The sequence below is a fragment of the Mobula hypostoma genome, chromosome 1 (assembly GCF_963921235.1).
Source record: "Mobula hypostoma chromosome 1, sMobHyp1.1, whole genome shotgun sequence".
Classification (NCBI taxonomy): domain Eukaryota; kingdom Metazoa; phylum Chordata; class Chondrichthyes; order Myliobatiformes; family Myliobatidae; genus Mobula; species Mobula hypostoma.
This window is the reverse complement of record NC_086097.1, coordinates 66797-84809: the sequence shown is the minus strand read 5'-3', so window position 1 is coordinate 84809 and position 18013 is coordinate 66797. Positions and strand designations below refer to the sequence as shown.

The window sequence follows — 18013 nt, the reverse complement described above, 5'->3', positions numbered from 1 at the left end:
CCTTGCCATAGAGGGAGTACAAAGAAGGTTCACCAGATTGATTCCTGGGATGGCAGGTCTTTCATATGAAGAAAGACTGGATGAACTGGGCTTGTACTCGTTGGAATTTAGAAGATTGAGGGGGGATCTGATTGAAACGTATAAGATCCTAAAGGAATTGGACAGGCTAGATGCAGGAAGATTGTTCCCGATGTTGGGGAGGTCCAGAACGAGGGGTCACAGTTTGAGGATAGAGGGGAAGCCTTTTAGGACTGAGATTAGGAAAAACTTCTTCACACAGAGAGTGGTGAATCTGTGGAATTCTCTGCCACAGCAAACTGTTGAGGCCAGTTCATTGGCTATGTTTAAGAGGGAGTTAGATATGGCCCTTGTGGCTACAGGGATCAGGGGGTATGGAGGGAAGGCTGGGTTCTGAGTTGGATGATCAGCCATGATCATAATAAATGGCGGTGCAGGCTCGAAGGGTCGAATGGCCTACTCCTGCACCTATTTTCTATGTTTCTATGTTTCTATGACAATTCTCTGAACAGTATTGATAATGGTTGGAGTCACCCACCTTGTAAAGACACTGCGCAGAAGAAGGCAATGGAAAATCACTTCTGTAGAAAAATTTGCTAAGAACAATCATGGTCGTGGAAAGACCATGATCACCCACATCATTCGATCGCTCAAGCTACACATTTTCCGAATTATTTTTACAGCTCATAGTGGTGATGATAATATTTGACTCAAAGGCCTGAGGAAGTTTCCCCTCTGTGGGCAAAGCCTCAAGATACCATCATTGGACTGAGATGAGGAATTGCTTCCCTCCGAGCTTTGAGATACTCTTTAGCTGGAGAGAAATTGAGGGCTCTGGATGAAGCTTAGGAACGTAACTGAGGCCAAATCTCACATAAGTAAGATTCTGACTGAAAAGATGGAACAAGCAGGAGGAATGGAGAAACATCTTTTATACCTAATGAACGGTTTGGATCTGGGAATGGATTGAATGAAGGATCACAGTGGAAGCATGTTTAGAACTCATATCACTATCCAAAGGAAAAGTGTTCAGGGCCATAGAGAGCAGCAGGGAGTGGGACTGACTGCATACTCAGAAGCAAAAGATAATAGATGATATAGAATTGAAGAAGCCATTCAGCCAATGACAACTTCTGTTGTTTTATTTCAGGCAAATAATCAAGGCCTTGCTAATTACAAGCTATTGATGAAGAAGTTTGAAGATTGGCTAAAAGGTGAAGATCAAAAATTAACAAATATCTTGGCTGCCAACAATGCCAGGAACGGTAGGGAGAGGAAAAGAAGGAGACAAGTTTTGAAGGTAAATGAAGTTTTACATTATTTCAATGGCCAGCTGTTCACTTGGGCATTTTGTGATGGTGTACTAACTTCATATTTTATTTCCATGTAACATTGGCTATTAGCTTCATTGAGTTTCACCAGTTTTCAATCCAGTTCCCCCATTTAATTCCCTGTAACCTATTCCATCTCATCAATCCTCCACTGAATCACCCACCTAACCATGGGTAATTTGTGTGACCAATTAACCTACCAACCAGCATGTCTTTAGGACAGAAGAGGGACCAGGAAAACCAGTGGTACAGATGCACTCACAGGAAGGTAAAAACTATGCAAGCATCGGAAATGAAGGTCAAATCTGAGTCACTTGGTGTGTGGGGAAACAGTATGATCTTACATGTATCTTCAGCTCTTCCTGAAGGAGATAAGGACATTGAATTGCCCAGAGCACCAGAAGACAGTGGATAATTTGGCAGCACAATATCCTTGTAATGTTTAGAGCTAGGACTGTTATTGGCAAAGGTAAACACAAAATAATCTGCAGATGCTGGGGTCAAAGCAACACTCACAACACGCTGGAGGAACTCAGCAGGTCGGGCAGCATCCGTGGAAAAGATCGGTGGATGTTTTGGGCCGGAACCCGTCGTCAGGACTGTAGGGGAAAGGGGCAGAGGCCCTATAAAGAAGGTGGGGGGAGGGTGGGAAGGAGAAGGCTGGTAGGTTCCAGGTGAGAAACCAGAAAGGGGAAAGATAAAGAGGTGGGGGAAGGGAGGCAGGGAGGTGATAGGCAGGAAAGGTGAAGAACGAATAGGGGAAAACACAATGGGTAGTAGAAGGAGGCGGAACCAAGAGGGAGGTGGTCGGCAGCTGGGGGAGGGGGCAGAGTGACATGGGGATAGGGGAAGGGAGGGGGAGGGAATTACCAGAAGTTGGAGAATTCTATGTTCATACCAAGGGGCTGGAAGCTACCTAGACGGTATATGAGGTGTTGCTCCTCCAACCTGAGTTTAGCCTCATCATGGCAGTAGAGGAGGCCATGTATGGACATATCTGAATGGGAGTGGGAAGCAGAGTTGAAGTGGGTGGCCACTGGGAGATCCTGTCTGTTTTGGCCCATCAAGCCTGGTCCGCCATTCAATAAGATCATGGCTGATCTGGCCATGGGCTCATCTCCACCTACCTGCCTTTTCCCCCATAACTCTTAATTCCCCTACTATGCAAAATTACACTAAAGTTTTCTCATTTCCTTGACCACAAATTCCAATTCCTCTGTGAATTCTGATTATTGTCATAGAACAACAGCACAGAACCAGGCCCTTCAACCCATTTTGTCCATGCTGAACTATTATTCTGTCTCTTCTCATTGACCTGCACCCAGACCATAGGCCTCCATACTGCTTCCAGCTAAATATCTCTTAAATGTTGAAATCAAACCTGTCGGCAGTTTGTTCCACACTCCTTACATCCTCTGACTGAATAAGTTCCCTCATGCTTCCCTTAAACATTTCTCCTTTCAGATTCAGATTTAATATCAGTGGCAAATGTCATAAAATTTGTTGTTTTGCGGCAGCAGTACATTGCAATAAATAATAATAAAAGCTATAAATAACAAGAAGAAAAATATCTGTAATGCCCTGTAATCTTAAGATTTCTACTGTTATGCTGCAGATATTTCATTTTAGCAGTTCTGTAAAAGCAGTGTGTTCTGTGGGTAGACTACGTTTGGTTTTGGCTAGAAAATAAGGGGCAATGATGTTCAACTCTGGAATATTGTGTTAGCCATTCAGGATGGGGGAGTTGGGAGAGGGTTCTAAAGACAACTGGGCAGAGTGAAATTTATCACAGACAGTATGGTTCACATTTTTTTGGCGGGAACTGTGGAGAAGACAGAAGGGAAGATGGTTGAGGATGCAGTGGGAAGGAGCGTTTGCCCTTGCATGGAGATTTGTAAAGATGAATGGCTCAAAGGAGGAAGGGCCAATATCCCTGCGAGAGTGGCCGTTGTTCAAGATGGATTTTGAGTGACTTTCAGAATCTGTGTGTTTTCACACAGACCATGGGTCCAGCACGTGAATAACTCGACAGCTTCAAGATGAGCTCCAAATTTATGTGCACATCTGAACTGGGTTAACTGTAAAGAGCCCTTTTATTTATTTTTTCTTTTTCTTAACTGTTCGATAAAGCTGAAATTTGTAAATATACTTTCTTTATAATTTGATTCAATCTGTTATTTCTTGCCAACCAATAATTGTGTATGGGCCATATTTACAGAGCATTTGCTCAAATAGAGGTTTCTTTAATTGGAACATCACGGTGTTCCTGCTTGGTTAAATCCCAAATCATACCGACCCTAGACGTATATTGTTTATGAAAGGTGACCTTCTCACCGCGGAGTCTCGTGACCGTTAGCAGAGCCAGTTAATGAGTTGTTTGCATACGAGCCTGGTGAAGGGGAGATATATATATACACACGCACATATATATGTGTGTATATATACACACATATACATACATAGAAATCTGCAGCACATTACAGGCCCTTTGGCCCACAATGTTAGGTCAACCATGTAACCTACTCTAGAAACTGCCTAGAATTTCCCTACCACATAGCCCTCTAATTTTCTAAGCTCCATGTACCTAATAATACCCTATTGTATCTGCCTATACTACCTTCACTAGCAGTGCATTCAACACATCCACCACTCTCTGTGAAAATCTTACCTCTGACATCTCCCTTATACCTACTTCCAAGCACCTTAAAGCTATGCTCCCTTGTGTTAGCCATTTCAGCCCTGGGAAAAAGCCTCTGGCTATCCACATGATCAATGCCTCTCATCATCTTATATACCTCTATCAGGACACCTCTCATCCTCCATCACTCCAAGGAAAAAAGGCTAAGTTAACTCAACCTATTCTCATAAGGCATGCGCTCCAATCTAGGCAACATCCTTGTAAATCTCCTCTGCACTCTCTCTATAGTATCTACATCCTTCCTGTAGTGAGGTGACTAGAACTGAATACAGTACTCCAAGTAGGGTCTGACCAAGGTCTTGTATAGCTATAACATTATCTCTTGGCTCTTGAACTTAATCCCATGGTTGATGAATGCCAGCGCACCATACACCTTCTTAACAACACTGTCAACCTGCGCAGCTGCTTTGTGTGCCCTATGGACACGAGCCCCAAGATCTCGCTGATCCTCCACATTGCCAAGAGTCTTACCATTAATATTCTGTCTTCAAATTTGACCTATCGAAATGAAGCACTTTACAATTACCTGGCTTTAACTTAATCTGCTACTTCTCAGCCCAGTTCTGCATACTATCTATGTTATGCTGTAACCTTTAACAACCCTCCAGACTATCCACAACACCCCCAACTTTTGTGTCATCAGCAAACTTACTAACCCACCCTTCTACTTGCTCATCCAGGTCATTTATAAAAATCACAAAAAGGAAATAGTAGTCACCGTCCTCCATACAAAATATGAACTATCCACAACCACCCTTTGCCTTCTGTGGGCAAGCCAATTCTGGATTCACAAAGCAAGGTCTCCTTGGATCCTATACCTCATTACATTCTGAATGATCCTCGCATGGGGAACCTTGTCAGATGTCTTACTGAGATCGATATCCACTGCATCCACTGCTCTACCTTCGTCAATGTGTTTTGTTACATCCTCAGATAATTCAATCAGGTTCGTAAGGCATGACCTGCCCTTGACAAAGCCATGCTGACTAGTCCTAATCAGATTATGCCTCCCCAACTGCTCATAAATCTTGCTTCTCAGGATCTTCAACAATTTGCCCACCACTGAAGTAAGACTCACTGGTCTATAATTTCCTGGGTTATCTCTACTCCCTTTCTAGAACAAGGGAACAACGTTTGCAACCTTCCAATCCTCTGGTACTTCTCCCGTCCCTATTGATGATGCAAAGATCATCGCTAGAAGCTCAGCAATTTCCTCCCTCGCTTCTCACAGTAGCCTGAAGTATATCCTGTCTGGTCCCAGTGACTTAATCTAGCTTAATACCTTTCAAAAGCTCCAGCACATCCTCTTTCTTAATGTCTGTACACTCAAGCGTTTCAGTCCACTGTAAGTCATCCCCACAATTTACAAGGTCCCTTTCACTGGTGAATACTGAAGCAGAGTATTCATTAAGTACCTCCGCTACCTCCTCCGGCTCCATGAACATGTTTCCATTCTCACTTCTGATTCCTATTCTGACACGGCTTATCCTCTTGCTCTTCACATACTTGTAGAGTGCCTTGGGGTTTTACTTAATCTGGCTCACCAAGGCCTTTTCATGGCCCCTTCTAGCTCTCCTAATTTCATTCGTGAGTTCCTTCCTGGCACCCTTGTAATTTTCTAGAGCTCTAACAGTACCTTATTTCTTGAACCTTTCATAAGCTTTTCTTTTCTTCTAACTAGATTTTCTACATCCTTTGTACACCATGGTTCTTTTATCTTACCATCCTTATTGTGCCTCAGTGGAATATAGCTATGCAGAACGCCATGCAAATTTTACCTAAATTTTTGCCATATTTCTAGCATGCATTTTCCTGAACATTTGCTCCTAATTTATGTTCCCTTACTTTAATTAATAACTTGAATTAAGTAGGTACTGCAAAAGAAAACCTTAACCCATGACATCTTAAAAAAAAAAGTATTTTCGGCTTCCAGCATTTTCTGAGGGCCCAGTCAAATTGTGGTTCATTAGCAAGGGCAAATAAAAATAAGGCAGGGACAAGTGGAGCGGCTATCGTGTGAACCAGTGTTAGAGAGGATAGGCTACGGGTCATCAGGCTTTGGTGACAATAGGCTTAGGCAAGCTAAGTATCTGGTAAGTTTCTTCATTCTTCGTTGGTTAGTGCATAGTTAGAGTAGTGAGAATTTCTCCAGGGGCTGTGTTGTGTTCTTTGTGTGAGATATGGGAAATGTAGAATATGTGGGAGACTTCAACCTCCTGAATAACCACATCTGCAACAAGTACGCAGAGTTTCAGCTTAGAGAACATGTTAAGCAATTGGAGCTGCAGCTTGTTGACCATAAGACCTTAAGTCATAGGAGCAAAATTAGGCGATTCAGCCCATCGACTCTGTTCTGTCATTCCACCATGGCTGATCGCAGATCCACTCAACCCCATACAGCTGCCACTTTGATGCCCTGACCGATCAGGAAATGATCAACTTACACCTTAAATATACCCACACACTGACCTCACTAGATGTCCTGACTAGACACTGCTGTGCCTTTCCTACAATACTCCTTGCACTGAAATAGGTGCAGTACAGATCATTAGTCCCACCACGCTCAACCTTTCAATTCCTGTCTTGCTTAACAATATCTTTCCCCACATCCACTCCACTATCTGTTCTGGCACTCTGCTTCCCATCCTCCTGCAACTCTAGTTTAAACCCCACTCCCACCCCGCAGCACCAGCAAGACTTCCCACAAGGATATTCCCTCCAGTTGATGTGCAAATCATCCCTTCTGTACAAGTCCCACCTTTCCTGGAAGATAGCCCAATGATCCAAAAATCTGAAGCCCTTCCTCCTGCACCAACTTCTTAGCCATGTATTAAATAGTTATATCTTCCTATTTCTGGTCTCACTAGCACGTGGCACAGGTAGCAATCTTGAGATCACAACCCCAGAGGTCCTGCCCTTTAACTTAGCACCTAACTCTTTGAACTCCCTGTGCAGAACCTCATCACTCGTCCTACCTTTATCATTGGTACCGAGAAGGACAATGACCTCTGGCTGCTCATCCTCCTTGATGTCCCGGACCCTGGCACCTCGGATTCCTCTAATGAATCTCCTATCACTTCAGCTCACCTCTTCTCCCCCTTTCCTTCTGAGCCTCACAGCCAAAATTGGTGCCAGAGACCTGACCACTGAGGCTTTCCTCTGCTGGGTGATCCCCTCTTACAGTGTCTTATTGAGGGGAACAACTACGGGGCTACTAAGCACTGGCTGCCTATCCCTTTTCCCCCTCCTTAAAGTCACCCTGTGACCTGTGTCCTGCACTTTGGGTGCAACAACCTCCCTGTATCACCTGTTAATCAATGCCTCTGCCTCCCAACTGCACAGCAACGGCTTCTCCGTGGCAAGAGTCAGAAGCACCAAATTTCTTGGTGTGGAAGTTATGAATGATCTCTTCTGGTGTCTCAGTACCACCCATTTGGTCAAGAAAGCACAGCAGCGCCTCCACTTCCTGTTGATATTGAGGCAAATAAGGCTCTCCTCATTTCATCATTGCTGATCCATTTCCCTCTCGGTCTCAATCTCCTGCCTTCTTCCTGTATCCCTTCATACCCTGTCTAATCAACAATCTATCAACCTCTACCTTGAACATACCCAATGATTTGCTTCCACAGCTGCCTGTGGCAAAGAATTCCACAGATTAGCCACTCTATGGTTAGAGAAATTTGTTCCCATCTCCATTCTAAAAGGACACCCCACCATTCTGAGGCTGTGTCCTCTGGTCTTAGACTCCCTACCATAGGAAACATCCTCTCCTCATCCACTATATTGAGGCCTTTCAACATTCAGTAGTATTCCATGAGTTCACCCTTCATTTTTCTGAATTCGAGAGAGTGCAGGCCTCCTACCATCAGGCACAAGGTACCGCAGTGTAAGAACTAGGACTGTTAGGCTGGGTAACAGCTTCTTTCCACAGGCTGTGACGCTTCTGAACATTCTGCTACCACCCAATGCACACTATCTATTATGTTGCCAGTAGCATTATGCTGTTGTACGGTGTGCAAACGTCTTGGGCGCGTGTATAAGACAATATCCAGGCTTGGGCTGACAAGTGGCAAGTAACATTTAAGCCATGCAAGTGCCAGGCAATGATCGTCTCCAACAAGAGAGGCTCTAACCATTGTCCCTTGACATTCAGTGGCATCACCCTCATGGAATCTAATCTGCCGGGACCTGCCCAGAGTCCAGAGAATTTTGATAAATTATCTCCAAAACCTCTACTATAATTTCTGCTATTTCTTTTAGTACCCTGGGAGGCATTCCATCAGGACCAGGGGACTTATCTATCTTCAGGCCCACAAGTTTGCTCAGAACTACCTCTTTAGTGATAGCTATTCTATCAAGATCTTCACCTCCTATCACATCCATAACATTTCACTTTGTCATGTTAGACATGTCCTCCACCATGAAGGCTGACATAAAATAGTCATTCAAAACCTATGCCATTTCCTCATTACCCAATATCAATTCCCCTTTCTCGTCATCCGAGGGACCTACATCCACTTTAGCCACCCTTCTCCATTTTATATAATTATACAAACTTTTACTATCCGTTTTTATATTTTGTGCTAGTTTATTTTCATAATCTATATTCCCCTTCTTTATTGCTCACTTAGTCGTTCTTTGTTTAAAGTTTTCCCAATCTTTCAGTCTCCCACTACTCTTGGCGACTTTGTACGCATGAGTTTTTTAGTTTGATGCCTCCTTTTATGTCCTTAGTTATCCAACACTGGCTCTCTCCACCCTTACTGTTCTTGCTTTTAACTGGAACATACTTTTGTTGAGCACCATGAAAAATCTCTTTGAAAGTCTTCCACTCTTCCTCAACCATCCCACCACATAACCTGTGTTCCCAGTCTACACTAGCCAATTCCTCCCTCATCCCATTGTAGTCTCCATTGTTTAGGCATAATACACTAGTTTTAGATCCAACTGTTGCACCCTCTGTTTGTATGAGGAACTCAGTCATTCTGTGATCTGTCTTTCCAAGCGGATCCTTGACTGTAAGATTACTAGTTGCACAGGACCAGATCTAGGTTAGCACATTTTCTTGTAGCACGAGTCTTTGTGCAGAACACACGAAAGGTTAACTTGCAGGTAGAGTTGATGGTGAGGAACGCAAAGGCAATGTTAGCATTCATTTCAAGACATCTAGAATACAAGAGCAGGGATGTGATGCTGAGGCTTTATAAAGCACTGGTGGGGCCTCATCTTGAGTATCATGAACAATTTTGGACGACTTATCTGAGAAAAGGTGTGCTGACATTGGACATGGTTCAGAGGAGATTCACAAGGGTGATTCTGGGATTAAAGGATTATCAGATGAGGAACTTTTGATGGCACTGGGCCTGTACTCACTGGAATTTTAGAAGGATTGGGGGGGGATCTCATTGAAACCTTTCAAATGCTGAAAGTTTTGGAGCAGATATGGAATGGATGTTGCCCATGATGGGGAGTCTCAGAAGAGGGCACAGCCTTAGGATAGAGGGGCTTTCAGTCCCTGAAGACTGGAAAATTGCAAATGTTACTCCACTCCCCAAGAAGGGACAGAGGCAGAAGAAAGTAAACTGCAGGCCAGTTAGTCTGACCTCAGTGATTGGGAAAATGTTGGAGTCGATTATTAAGGATGAGATCTCAAGGTACTTGGAAGCACAAGATAAAATATTCTGTAGTCAGCATGGTTTCTTCAAAGGAAAATCTTGCGTGACAGATCTGTTTTTGAAGAAATAACAAGTAGGATAGACGAAGGAGAATCGGTTTTTGTTGTATACTTGGATTTTCAGATTGTCTTTGACAAGTTGCCACAGATGAGGCTGCTTAACAAGCTGAAAGGTTATGGTATTACAAGATAGATTCCATCATGGATAAAGCAGTGGCTGATTGGCAGGAGGCAAAGAGTGGGAATAAAGGGAGTCTCTTCTGGTTGGCTGCCGGTTACTAGTGATGTTTCACAGGAGTCAGTGTCGGGACCGATTCCTTTTATGTTATGTGGTGGAATTGATAGCTTTGTTGCAAAGTTTGCAGATGATATGAAGGTAGGTAGAGAGGAAGGTAGTTTTGAGGAAGTAGAGGGGCTACAGGACAGATTAGGAGGATGTGCAAAGAAATGGCAGATGGAATACAGTGATGGGAAGTGTATGGTCATACACTTTGGTAGAAGAAATGAAAGGGTTGATCATTTTCTAAGTGGAGAGAAAGAAAATACAAAAAAATTAGGTGCAAAGGAATTTGGGAGTCCTTGTGCAGGATCCCCTAAAGGGTTAATTTGGAGGTGAGAAAGGCAAATGCAAGGTTCGCATTCCTTTCAAGAGGGCTAGAATATAAAAGCAAGGATTTAATGTTGAAACTTTATAAAGCAGTAGTGAGGTTTTACTTGGAGTATTGTGAAGAGGTTTAGGCCCCTTAGAAAGGTTGTGCTGAAAGTGGAGAGGGTTCAAAGGAGGTTCAGAAAAGTGTTTCCAGGAATGTTTCAGAAAGGACAGGGAAGGAGACAAAAGATGTGGGGGCGTGGCATTGTTGATCAGAGAAAGGTGGACGCCATGGAGGGATTGTCAACGGAGTCTCTGTGGGTGGAGGTTAGGAAAAAAAGGGGTCAATACCTTTACTGGGTGTTTCTTATAGGCCGCCCAATAGTAACAGGGATATAGAATAGTACAGCACATTACAGGCCCTTCGGCCCACAATGTTGTGCCGACCCTCAACCCCTGCCTCCCATATAACCCCCCACCTTAAATTCCTCCATATACCTGGCTAGTCGTCTCTTAAACTTCACTAGTGTATCTGCCTCCACCACTGATTCAGGTAGTGCATTCCAGGCACCAACCACTCTCTGAGTAAAAACCTTCCTCTAATATTCCCCTTGAACTTCCCACCCCTTACCTTAAAGCCATGTCCTCTTGTATTGAGCAGTGGTGCACTGGGGAAGAGGCGCTGGCTATCCACTCTATCTATTCCTCTTAATATCTTGTACACCTCTATCATGTCTCCTCTCATCCTCCTCCTCTCCAAAGAGTAAAGCCCTAGCTCCCTTAATCTCTGATCATAATCCATACTCTCCAAACCAGGCAGCATCCTAGTAAATCTCCTCTGTACCCTTTCCAATGCTTCCACATCCTTCCTATAGTGAGGCGACCAGAACTGGACACAGTACTCCAAATGTGGCCTAACCAGAGTTTATAGAGCTGCATCATTACATCGCAACTTTTAAACTCTGTCCCTCGACTTATGAAAGCTAACACCCCATAAGCTTTCTTAACTACCCTGTCTACCTGTGAGGCAACTTTCAGGGATCTGTGGACATGTACTCCGAGATCCCTCTGCTCCTCCACACTACCAAGTATCCTGCCCTTTACTTTGTACTCTGCCTTGGAGTTTTTCCTTCCAAAGTGTACCACCTCACACTTCTCCGGGTTGAACTCCATCTGCCACTTCTCAGCCCACTTCTGCATCCTATCAATGTCTCTCTGCAATCTTCGACAATCCTCTACACTATCCACAACACCACCAACCTTTGTGTCATCTGCAAACTTGCCAACCCACCCTTCTACCCCCACATCCAAGTCGTTAATAAAAATCACGAAAAGTAGAGGTCTCAGATCCGATCCCTGTGGGACACCACTAGTCACAACCCTCCAATCTGAATGTACTCCCTCCAGCACGACCCTCTGCTTTCTACAGGCAAGCTAATTCTGAATCCACCTGGCCAAACTTCCCTGGATCCCATGCTTTCTGACTTTCTGAATAAGCCTACCGTGTGGAACCTTGTCAAATGCCTTACTAAAATCCATTTAGATCACATCTACTACACTACCCTCATCGATATGCCTTATCGAGGAGCAGATAGGGAAACAGATCCTGGAAAGGTGTAATAATAACAGAGTTGTCATAATGGGAGATTTTAATTTCCTAAATATCGATTGGCATCTCCCTAGAGCAAGGGGTTTAGATGGGGTGGAGTTTGTTAGGTGTGTTCAGGAAGGTTTCTTGACACAATATGTAGATAAGCCTTCACGTGGAGAGGCTGTACTTGATTTGGTGTTGGGAAATGAACGTGGTCAGGTGTCAGATCTCTCAGTTGGTAGAGCATTTTGGAGATAGTGAAACATAGAAACATAGAAAATAGGTGCGGGAGTAGGCCATTCGGCCCTTTGAGCCTGCACCGCCATTCAGTATGATCATGGCTGATCATCCAACTCAGAACCCTGTACTAGCCTTCCCTCCATACGCCCGATTCCTTTAGCCACAAGGGCCATATCTAACTCCCTCTTAAATATAGCCAATGAACTGGCCTCAACTGTTTCCTGTGGCAGAGAATTCCGCAGATTCACCACTCTCTGTGTGAAGAAGTTTTTCATAATCTCGATCCTAAAAGGATTCCCCTCTATCCTCAAACTGTGACCCCCTCGTTCTGGAATTCCCCAACATCGGGAACAATCTTCCTGCATCTAGCCTGTCTAATCCTTTTAGGATTTTATACGTTTCAATAAGATCGCCCCTCAATCTTCTAAATTCCTACGAGTATAAGCCTAGTCGATCCAGTCTTTCATCATATGAAAGTCCTGCCAGCCCAGGAATCAATCTGGTGAACCTTCTTTGTACTCCCTCTATGGCAAGGATGTCTTTCCTCAGATTAGGGGACCAAAACTGCACACAATACTCCAGGTGTGGTTTCACCAAGGCCTTGTACAACTACAGTAGTACCTCCCTGCTCCTGTACTCGAATCCTCTTGCTATAAATGCCAGCATACCATTCGCCTTTTTCACCGCCTGCTGTACCTGCATGCCCACTTTCAATGACTGGTGTATAATGACACCCAGGTCTCGTTGCACCACCCCTTTTCCTAATCGGCCACCATTCAGATAATAATCTGTTTTCCTGTTTTTGCCACCAAAGTGGATAACCTCACATTTATCCACATTAAATTGCATCTGCCATGAATTTGCCCACTCACCTAACCTATCCAAGTCACCCTGCATCCTCTTAGCATCCTCCTCACAGCTAACACTGCCGCCTAGCTTCGTGTCATCCACAAACTTGGAGATGCTGCATTTAATTCCCTCATCTAAGTCATTAATATATATTGTGAACAACTGGGGTCCCAGCACTGAGCCTTGCGGTACCCCACTAGTCACTGCCTGCCATTCTGAAAAGGTCTCGTTTATTCCCACTCTTTGCTTCCTGTCTGCCAACCAATTCTCTATCCATATCAATACCTTACCCCCAATACCGTGTGCTTTAAGTTTGCACACTAATCTCCTGTGTGGGACCTTGTCAAAAGCCTTTTGAAAATCCAAATATACCACATCCACTGGTTCTCCCCTATCCACTCTACTAGTTACATCCTCAAAAAATTCTGTAAGATTCGTCAGACATGATTTTCCTTTCACAAATCCATGCTGACTTTGTCTGATGATTTCACCGCTTTCCAAATGTGCTGTTATCACATCTTTGATAACTGACTCCAGCATTTTCCCCACCACCGATGTTAGGCTAACCGGTCTATAATTCCCCGGTTTCTCTCTCCCTCCTTTTTTAAAAAGTGGGGTTACATTAGCCACCCTCCAATCCTCAGGAACTAGTCCAGAATCTAACGAGTTTTGAAAAATTATCACTAATGCATCCACTATTTCTTGGGCTACTTCCTTAAGCACTCTGGGATGCAGACCATCTGGCCCTGGGGATTTATCTGCCTTTAATCCCTTCAATTTACCTAACACCACTTCCCTACTAACATGTATTTCCCTCAGTTCCTCCATCTCACTGGACCTTCTGTTCCCTACTATTTCCGGAAGATTATTTATGTCCTCCTTAGTGAAGACGGAACCAAAGTAGTTATTCATCTGCCATGTCCTTGCTCCCCATAATCAATTTACCTCTTTCTGTCTGTAGGGGACCTACATTTGTCTTAACCAATCTTTTTCTTTTCACATATGTATAAAAGCTTTTACAGTCAGTTTTTATGTTCCCTGCCAGTTTTCTCTCATAATCTTTTTTCCCCTTCCTAATTAAGCCCTTTGCCTCTTGTGCTGGACTCTGAATTTCTCCCAGTCCTCAGGTGAGCCACTTTTTCTGGCTAATTTGTATGCTTCTTCTTTGGAATTGATACTATCCCTAATTTCCCTTGTCAGCCACGGGTGCACTACCTTCCTTGATTTATTCTTTTGCCAAACTGGGCTGAACAATTGTTGTAGTTCATCCATGCAATCTTTAAATGCTTGCCATTGCATATCCACTGTCAACCCTTTAAGTGTCATTTGCCAGTCTATCTTAGCTAATTCACGTCTCATACCTTAAAGTTACCCTTCTTTAAGTTCAGAACCTTTGTTTCTGAATTAACTATGTCGCTCTTCATCTTAATGAAGAATTCCACCATATTATGGTCACTCTTACCCAAGTGGCCTCTCACGACAAGATTGCTAATTAACCCTTCCTCATTGCTCATAATGATCATAATTCTATCTCCTTTACAATAGCATTGGAGAGAGATAAGAACAGACAAGTTAGAAAAGTGCTTAATTGGAGTGAGGGGAATTATGAGGCTATCATGCAGGAAATTGGAAGCTTAAATTGGAAACAGACGTTCTCAGGGATAAGTAGGGAAGAAATGTGGCAAATATTCAGGGGATATTTGTGTGGAGTTCTGCATAGGTACATTCCAATGAGATAGAGAAGTTATGGTAGGGTACAGGAACCATGGTGTACAAAGGCTGTAATAAATCTAGTCAAGAAGAAAGGAAAAGCTTACAAAAGGTTCAGAGATCTAGGTAATGTTAGAGATCTAGAAGATCATAAGGCTAACAGGAAGGAGCTTAAGAAGGAAATTTGGAGAGCCAGAAGGGGCCATGAGAAGGCCTTGATGGACAGGATTAAGGAAAACCCCAAGGCATTCTACAAGTATGTGAAGAGCAAGAGGGTAAGACGTGAAAGAATAGGACCTATCAAGTGTGACAGTGGGAAAGTATGTATGGAACCGGAGGAAATAGCAGAGGTACTTAATGAATACTTCACTTTAGTATTCACTATAGAAAAGGATCTTGGTGATTGTTGTAACACACATCAAAGTTGCTGGTGAACGCAGCAGGCCAAGCAGCATCTATAGGAAGAGGCGCAGTCGACGTTTCAGGCCGAGACCCTTCGTCAGTCGACGAAGGGTCTCGGCCTGAAACGTCGACTGCGCCTCTTCCTATAGATGCTGCTTGGCCTGCTGCATTCACCAGCAACTTTGATGTGTGTTGCTTGAATTTCCAGCATCTGCAGAATTCCTGTTGTTTGGTGATTGTTGTGATGACTTGCAGCAGACTGAAAAGCTTGAGCATGTAGATATTAAGAAAGAGGATGTGCTCGAGCTTTTGGAAAGCATCAAGTTGGATAAGTCGCCGGCACTGGATGAGATATACCCCAGGCTACTGTGGGAGGTGAGGAATGAGATTGCTGAGCCTCTGGTGATGATCCTTGCATCATCAATGGGGACGGGAGAGGTTCCGGAGGATTGGAGGGTTGCGGATGTTATTCCTTTATTCAAGAAAGGGAGTAGAGATAGCCCAGGAAATTATAGACCAGTGAGTTTTATTTCAGTGGTTGGTAAGTTGTTGGAGAAGATCCTGAGAAGCAGAACTTATGAACATTTGGAGAGGTATAATATGATTAGGAGTAGTCAGCATGGCTTTGTCAAGGGCAGGTCATGCCTTACGAGTCTAATTGAATTTGTTGGGGATGTGACTAAACACATTGATGATGGACGAGCAGTAGATGTAGTGTTTATGGATTTCAGCAAGGCATTTGATTAGGTACCCCATGCAAGGCTTATTGAGAAAGTAAGGAGGCATGGGATCCAAGGAGACATTGCTTTGTGGATCCAGAACTGGTTTGCCTATAGAAAGAAAAGAGTGGTTGTAGACGGGTCATATTCTGCATGGAGGTCGGTCACCAGTGGAGTGCCTCAAGGATCTGTTCTGGGACCCTTACTCTTTGTGATTTTTGTAAATGACCTGGATGAGGAAGTGCCGGGATGGGTTAGTAAGTTTGCTGATGACACAAAGGTTGGAGGTGTTGTGGATAGTGTGGAAGGCTGTTGTGGATAGTGTGCAGGATATTGTTAGGATGTAAAACTGGGCTGAGAAGTGGCAGATGGAGTTCAACCCAGATAAGTGTGAAGTGGTTCATTTTGGTAGGTGAAATATGATGGCAGAATATAGTATTAATGGTAAGACTCTTGGCGGTGTGGAGGATCAGAGGGATCTTGGGGTCCGAGTCCATAGGACGCTCAAAGCAGCTGCGCAGGTTGACTGTGTGGTTAAGAAGGCGTACGGTGTATTGGCCGTCATCAATCATGGAATTGAATTTATGAGCCAAGAGCTAATGTTGTAGCTATATAGGACCCTGGTCAGATCACACTTGGAGTACTGTGCTCAGTTCTGGTCACCTCACTACAGGAAGGATGTGGAAGCCATAGAAAGGGTGCAGAGGAGATTTACAAGGATGTTGCCTGGATTGGGAGCATGCCTTATGAGAATAGATTGAGTGAACTTGGCCTTTTCTCCTTGGAGTGACAAAGGATGAGAGGTGACCTGATAGAGGTGTATAAGATGATGAGAGGCATTGATCATGTGGATAGTCAGAGGCTTTTTCCCAGGGCTGAAATGGTTACCACAAGAGGGCACAGGTTTAAAGTGCTGAGTAGTAGGTACAGAGGAGATGTTAGGGGTAAGCTTTTTACTCAGAGAGTGGTGAGTGCGTGGAATGGGCTGCTGGCAATAGTGGTGGAGGCGAATACGATAGGGTCTTTTAAGAGACTTTTAGATAGGTACATGGAGCTTAGTAAAGTAGAGGGCTATAGGTAAGCCTATTAATTTCTAGGGTAGGGACACGTTCGGCATAACTCTGTGGGCTGAAGGGCCTGTATTGTGCTGCAGGTTTTCTGTGTTTCTATGAATGAGTGCTTTGGCATATGAAGAGCATTTGATGGCTCTGGGTATCTATTTACTAGAATTCAGAAGAATGAGGTGTGACCTCGTTGAAAGCTGTTGAATAGTGGAGGCCTTGATACAGTGGATATGGAGAGGATGTTTCCTATGGTGGGAGTCTATTACCAGAGGACACAGCCTGAGAATAGATGGGCATCCATTTAGAATGAAGATAAGGAGGAATTTCTTTTGTCAGTGAGTGGTGAATCTGTGGAATTCTTTATCACAGGCAGCTGTGGAGGCAAAGTCTTTATGTATATTTCAGGCAGAGGTTGAATAGATTCTTGATTGGTCAGGGCATGAACGGATACAGGGAGAAAGCAGATGATTGGGGCTGAGAGGAAAATTGGATCAGCCATGATGAAATGGTGGAGCAGACTCAGTGGGTCAAATAGCCACATACTGCTCTGATATTTTATGGTCGTTTGGTATGCATGTTTATGGTTTAATGAAAATGAACTTGATGAGCTTGGCTGCCTCTGGGCATGCACAAAGTAATGGGAGTTTCTACTTTTTTCAAATAAATGACAAATTGTTTTCAGGTGCTGAACTGTCATGTACCTCATGGTCAGAAGATTTTTGAAGAGCTGATAGGTGTTGAGTGTGCCAGAGTGAATGAAGAAGAGAAACAGCTGGAAGATTTGCGATATCGATGGATTTTGTATAAAACAAAGCTCAGCGAAGCAGGAGACCTCCCGGTATGTGCTGTGGCCTAAATCACATCCAGTCACTTCAAAAACTGTCACTGTTTTGATCTCTGTGTACTTGATCCTTTTGTGCAACTGTTGACTTAAAGCTTTTGTTCTCAAATTTCATTCCCGGAGTTGAATAACTTGATTTTTTTCTTGTGGAGGTCAAGTATCCAGCGTTTGAGGCTAATGTCTATTTGTATCTCTTCACCATCTTGGTGCCCTGCATAGGTAAATTGTTTGACATCCAGCTGTGGTTACCACAACATCAGCATTTCAAAGATGAAATTTATTGTCCT

The 18013-nt window shown here is 43.8% G+C and overlaps 1 protein-coding gene across 1 annotated transcript in view; it reads left to right on the top strand.

Moving 5' to 3' along the window:
* syne3 (spectrin repeat containing, nuclear envelope family member 3) overlaps positions 1 to 18013 on the top strand; it is a 165487-nt gene that overhangs the window by 133171 nt on the left and 14303 nt on the right. Inside the window, exons 10-11 of the mRNA XM_063042679.1 lie at positions 1169 to 1318; positions 17568 to 17723. Coding sequence (XP_062898749.1) covers positions 1169 to 1318; positions 17568 to 17723 — 306 coding nt within the window. The remainder of the gene's footprint in view (positions 1 to 1168; positions 1319 to 17567; positions 17724 to 18013) is intronic.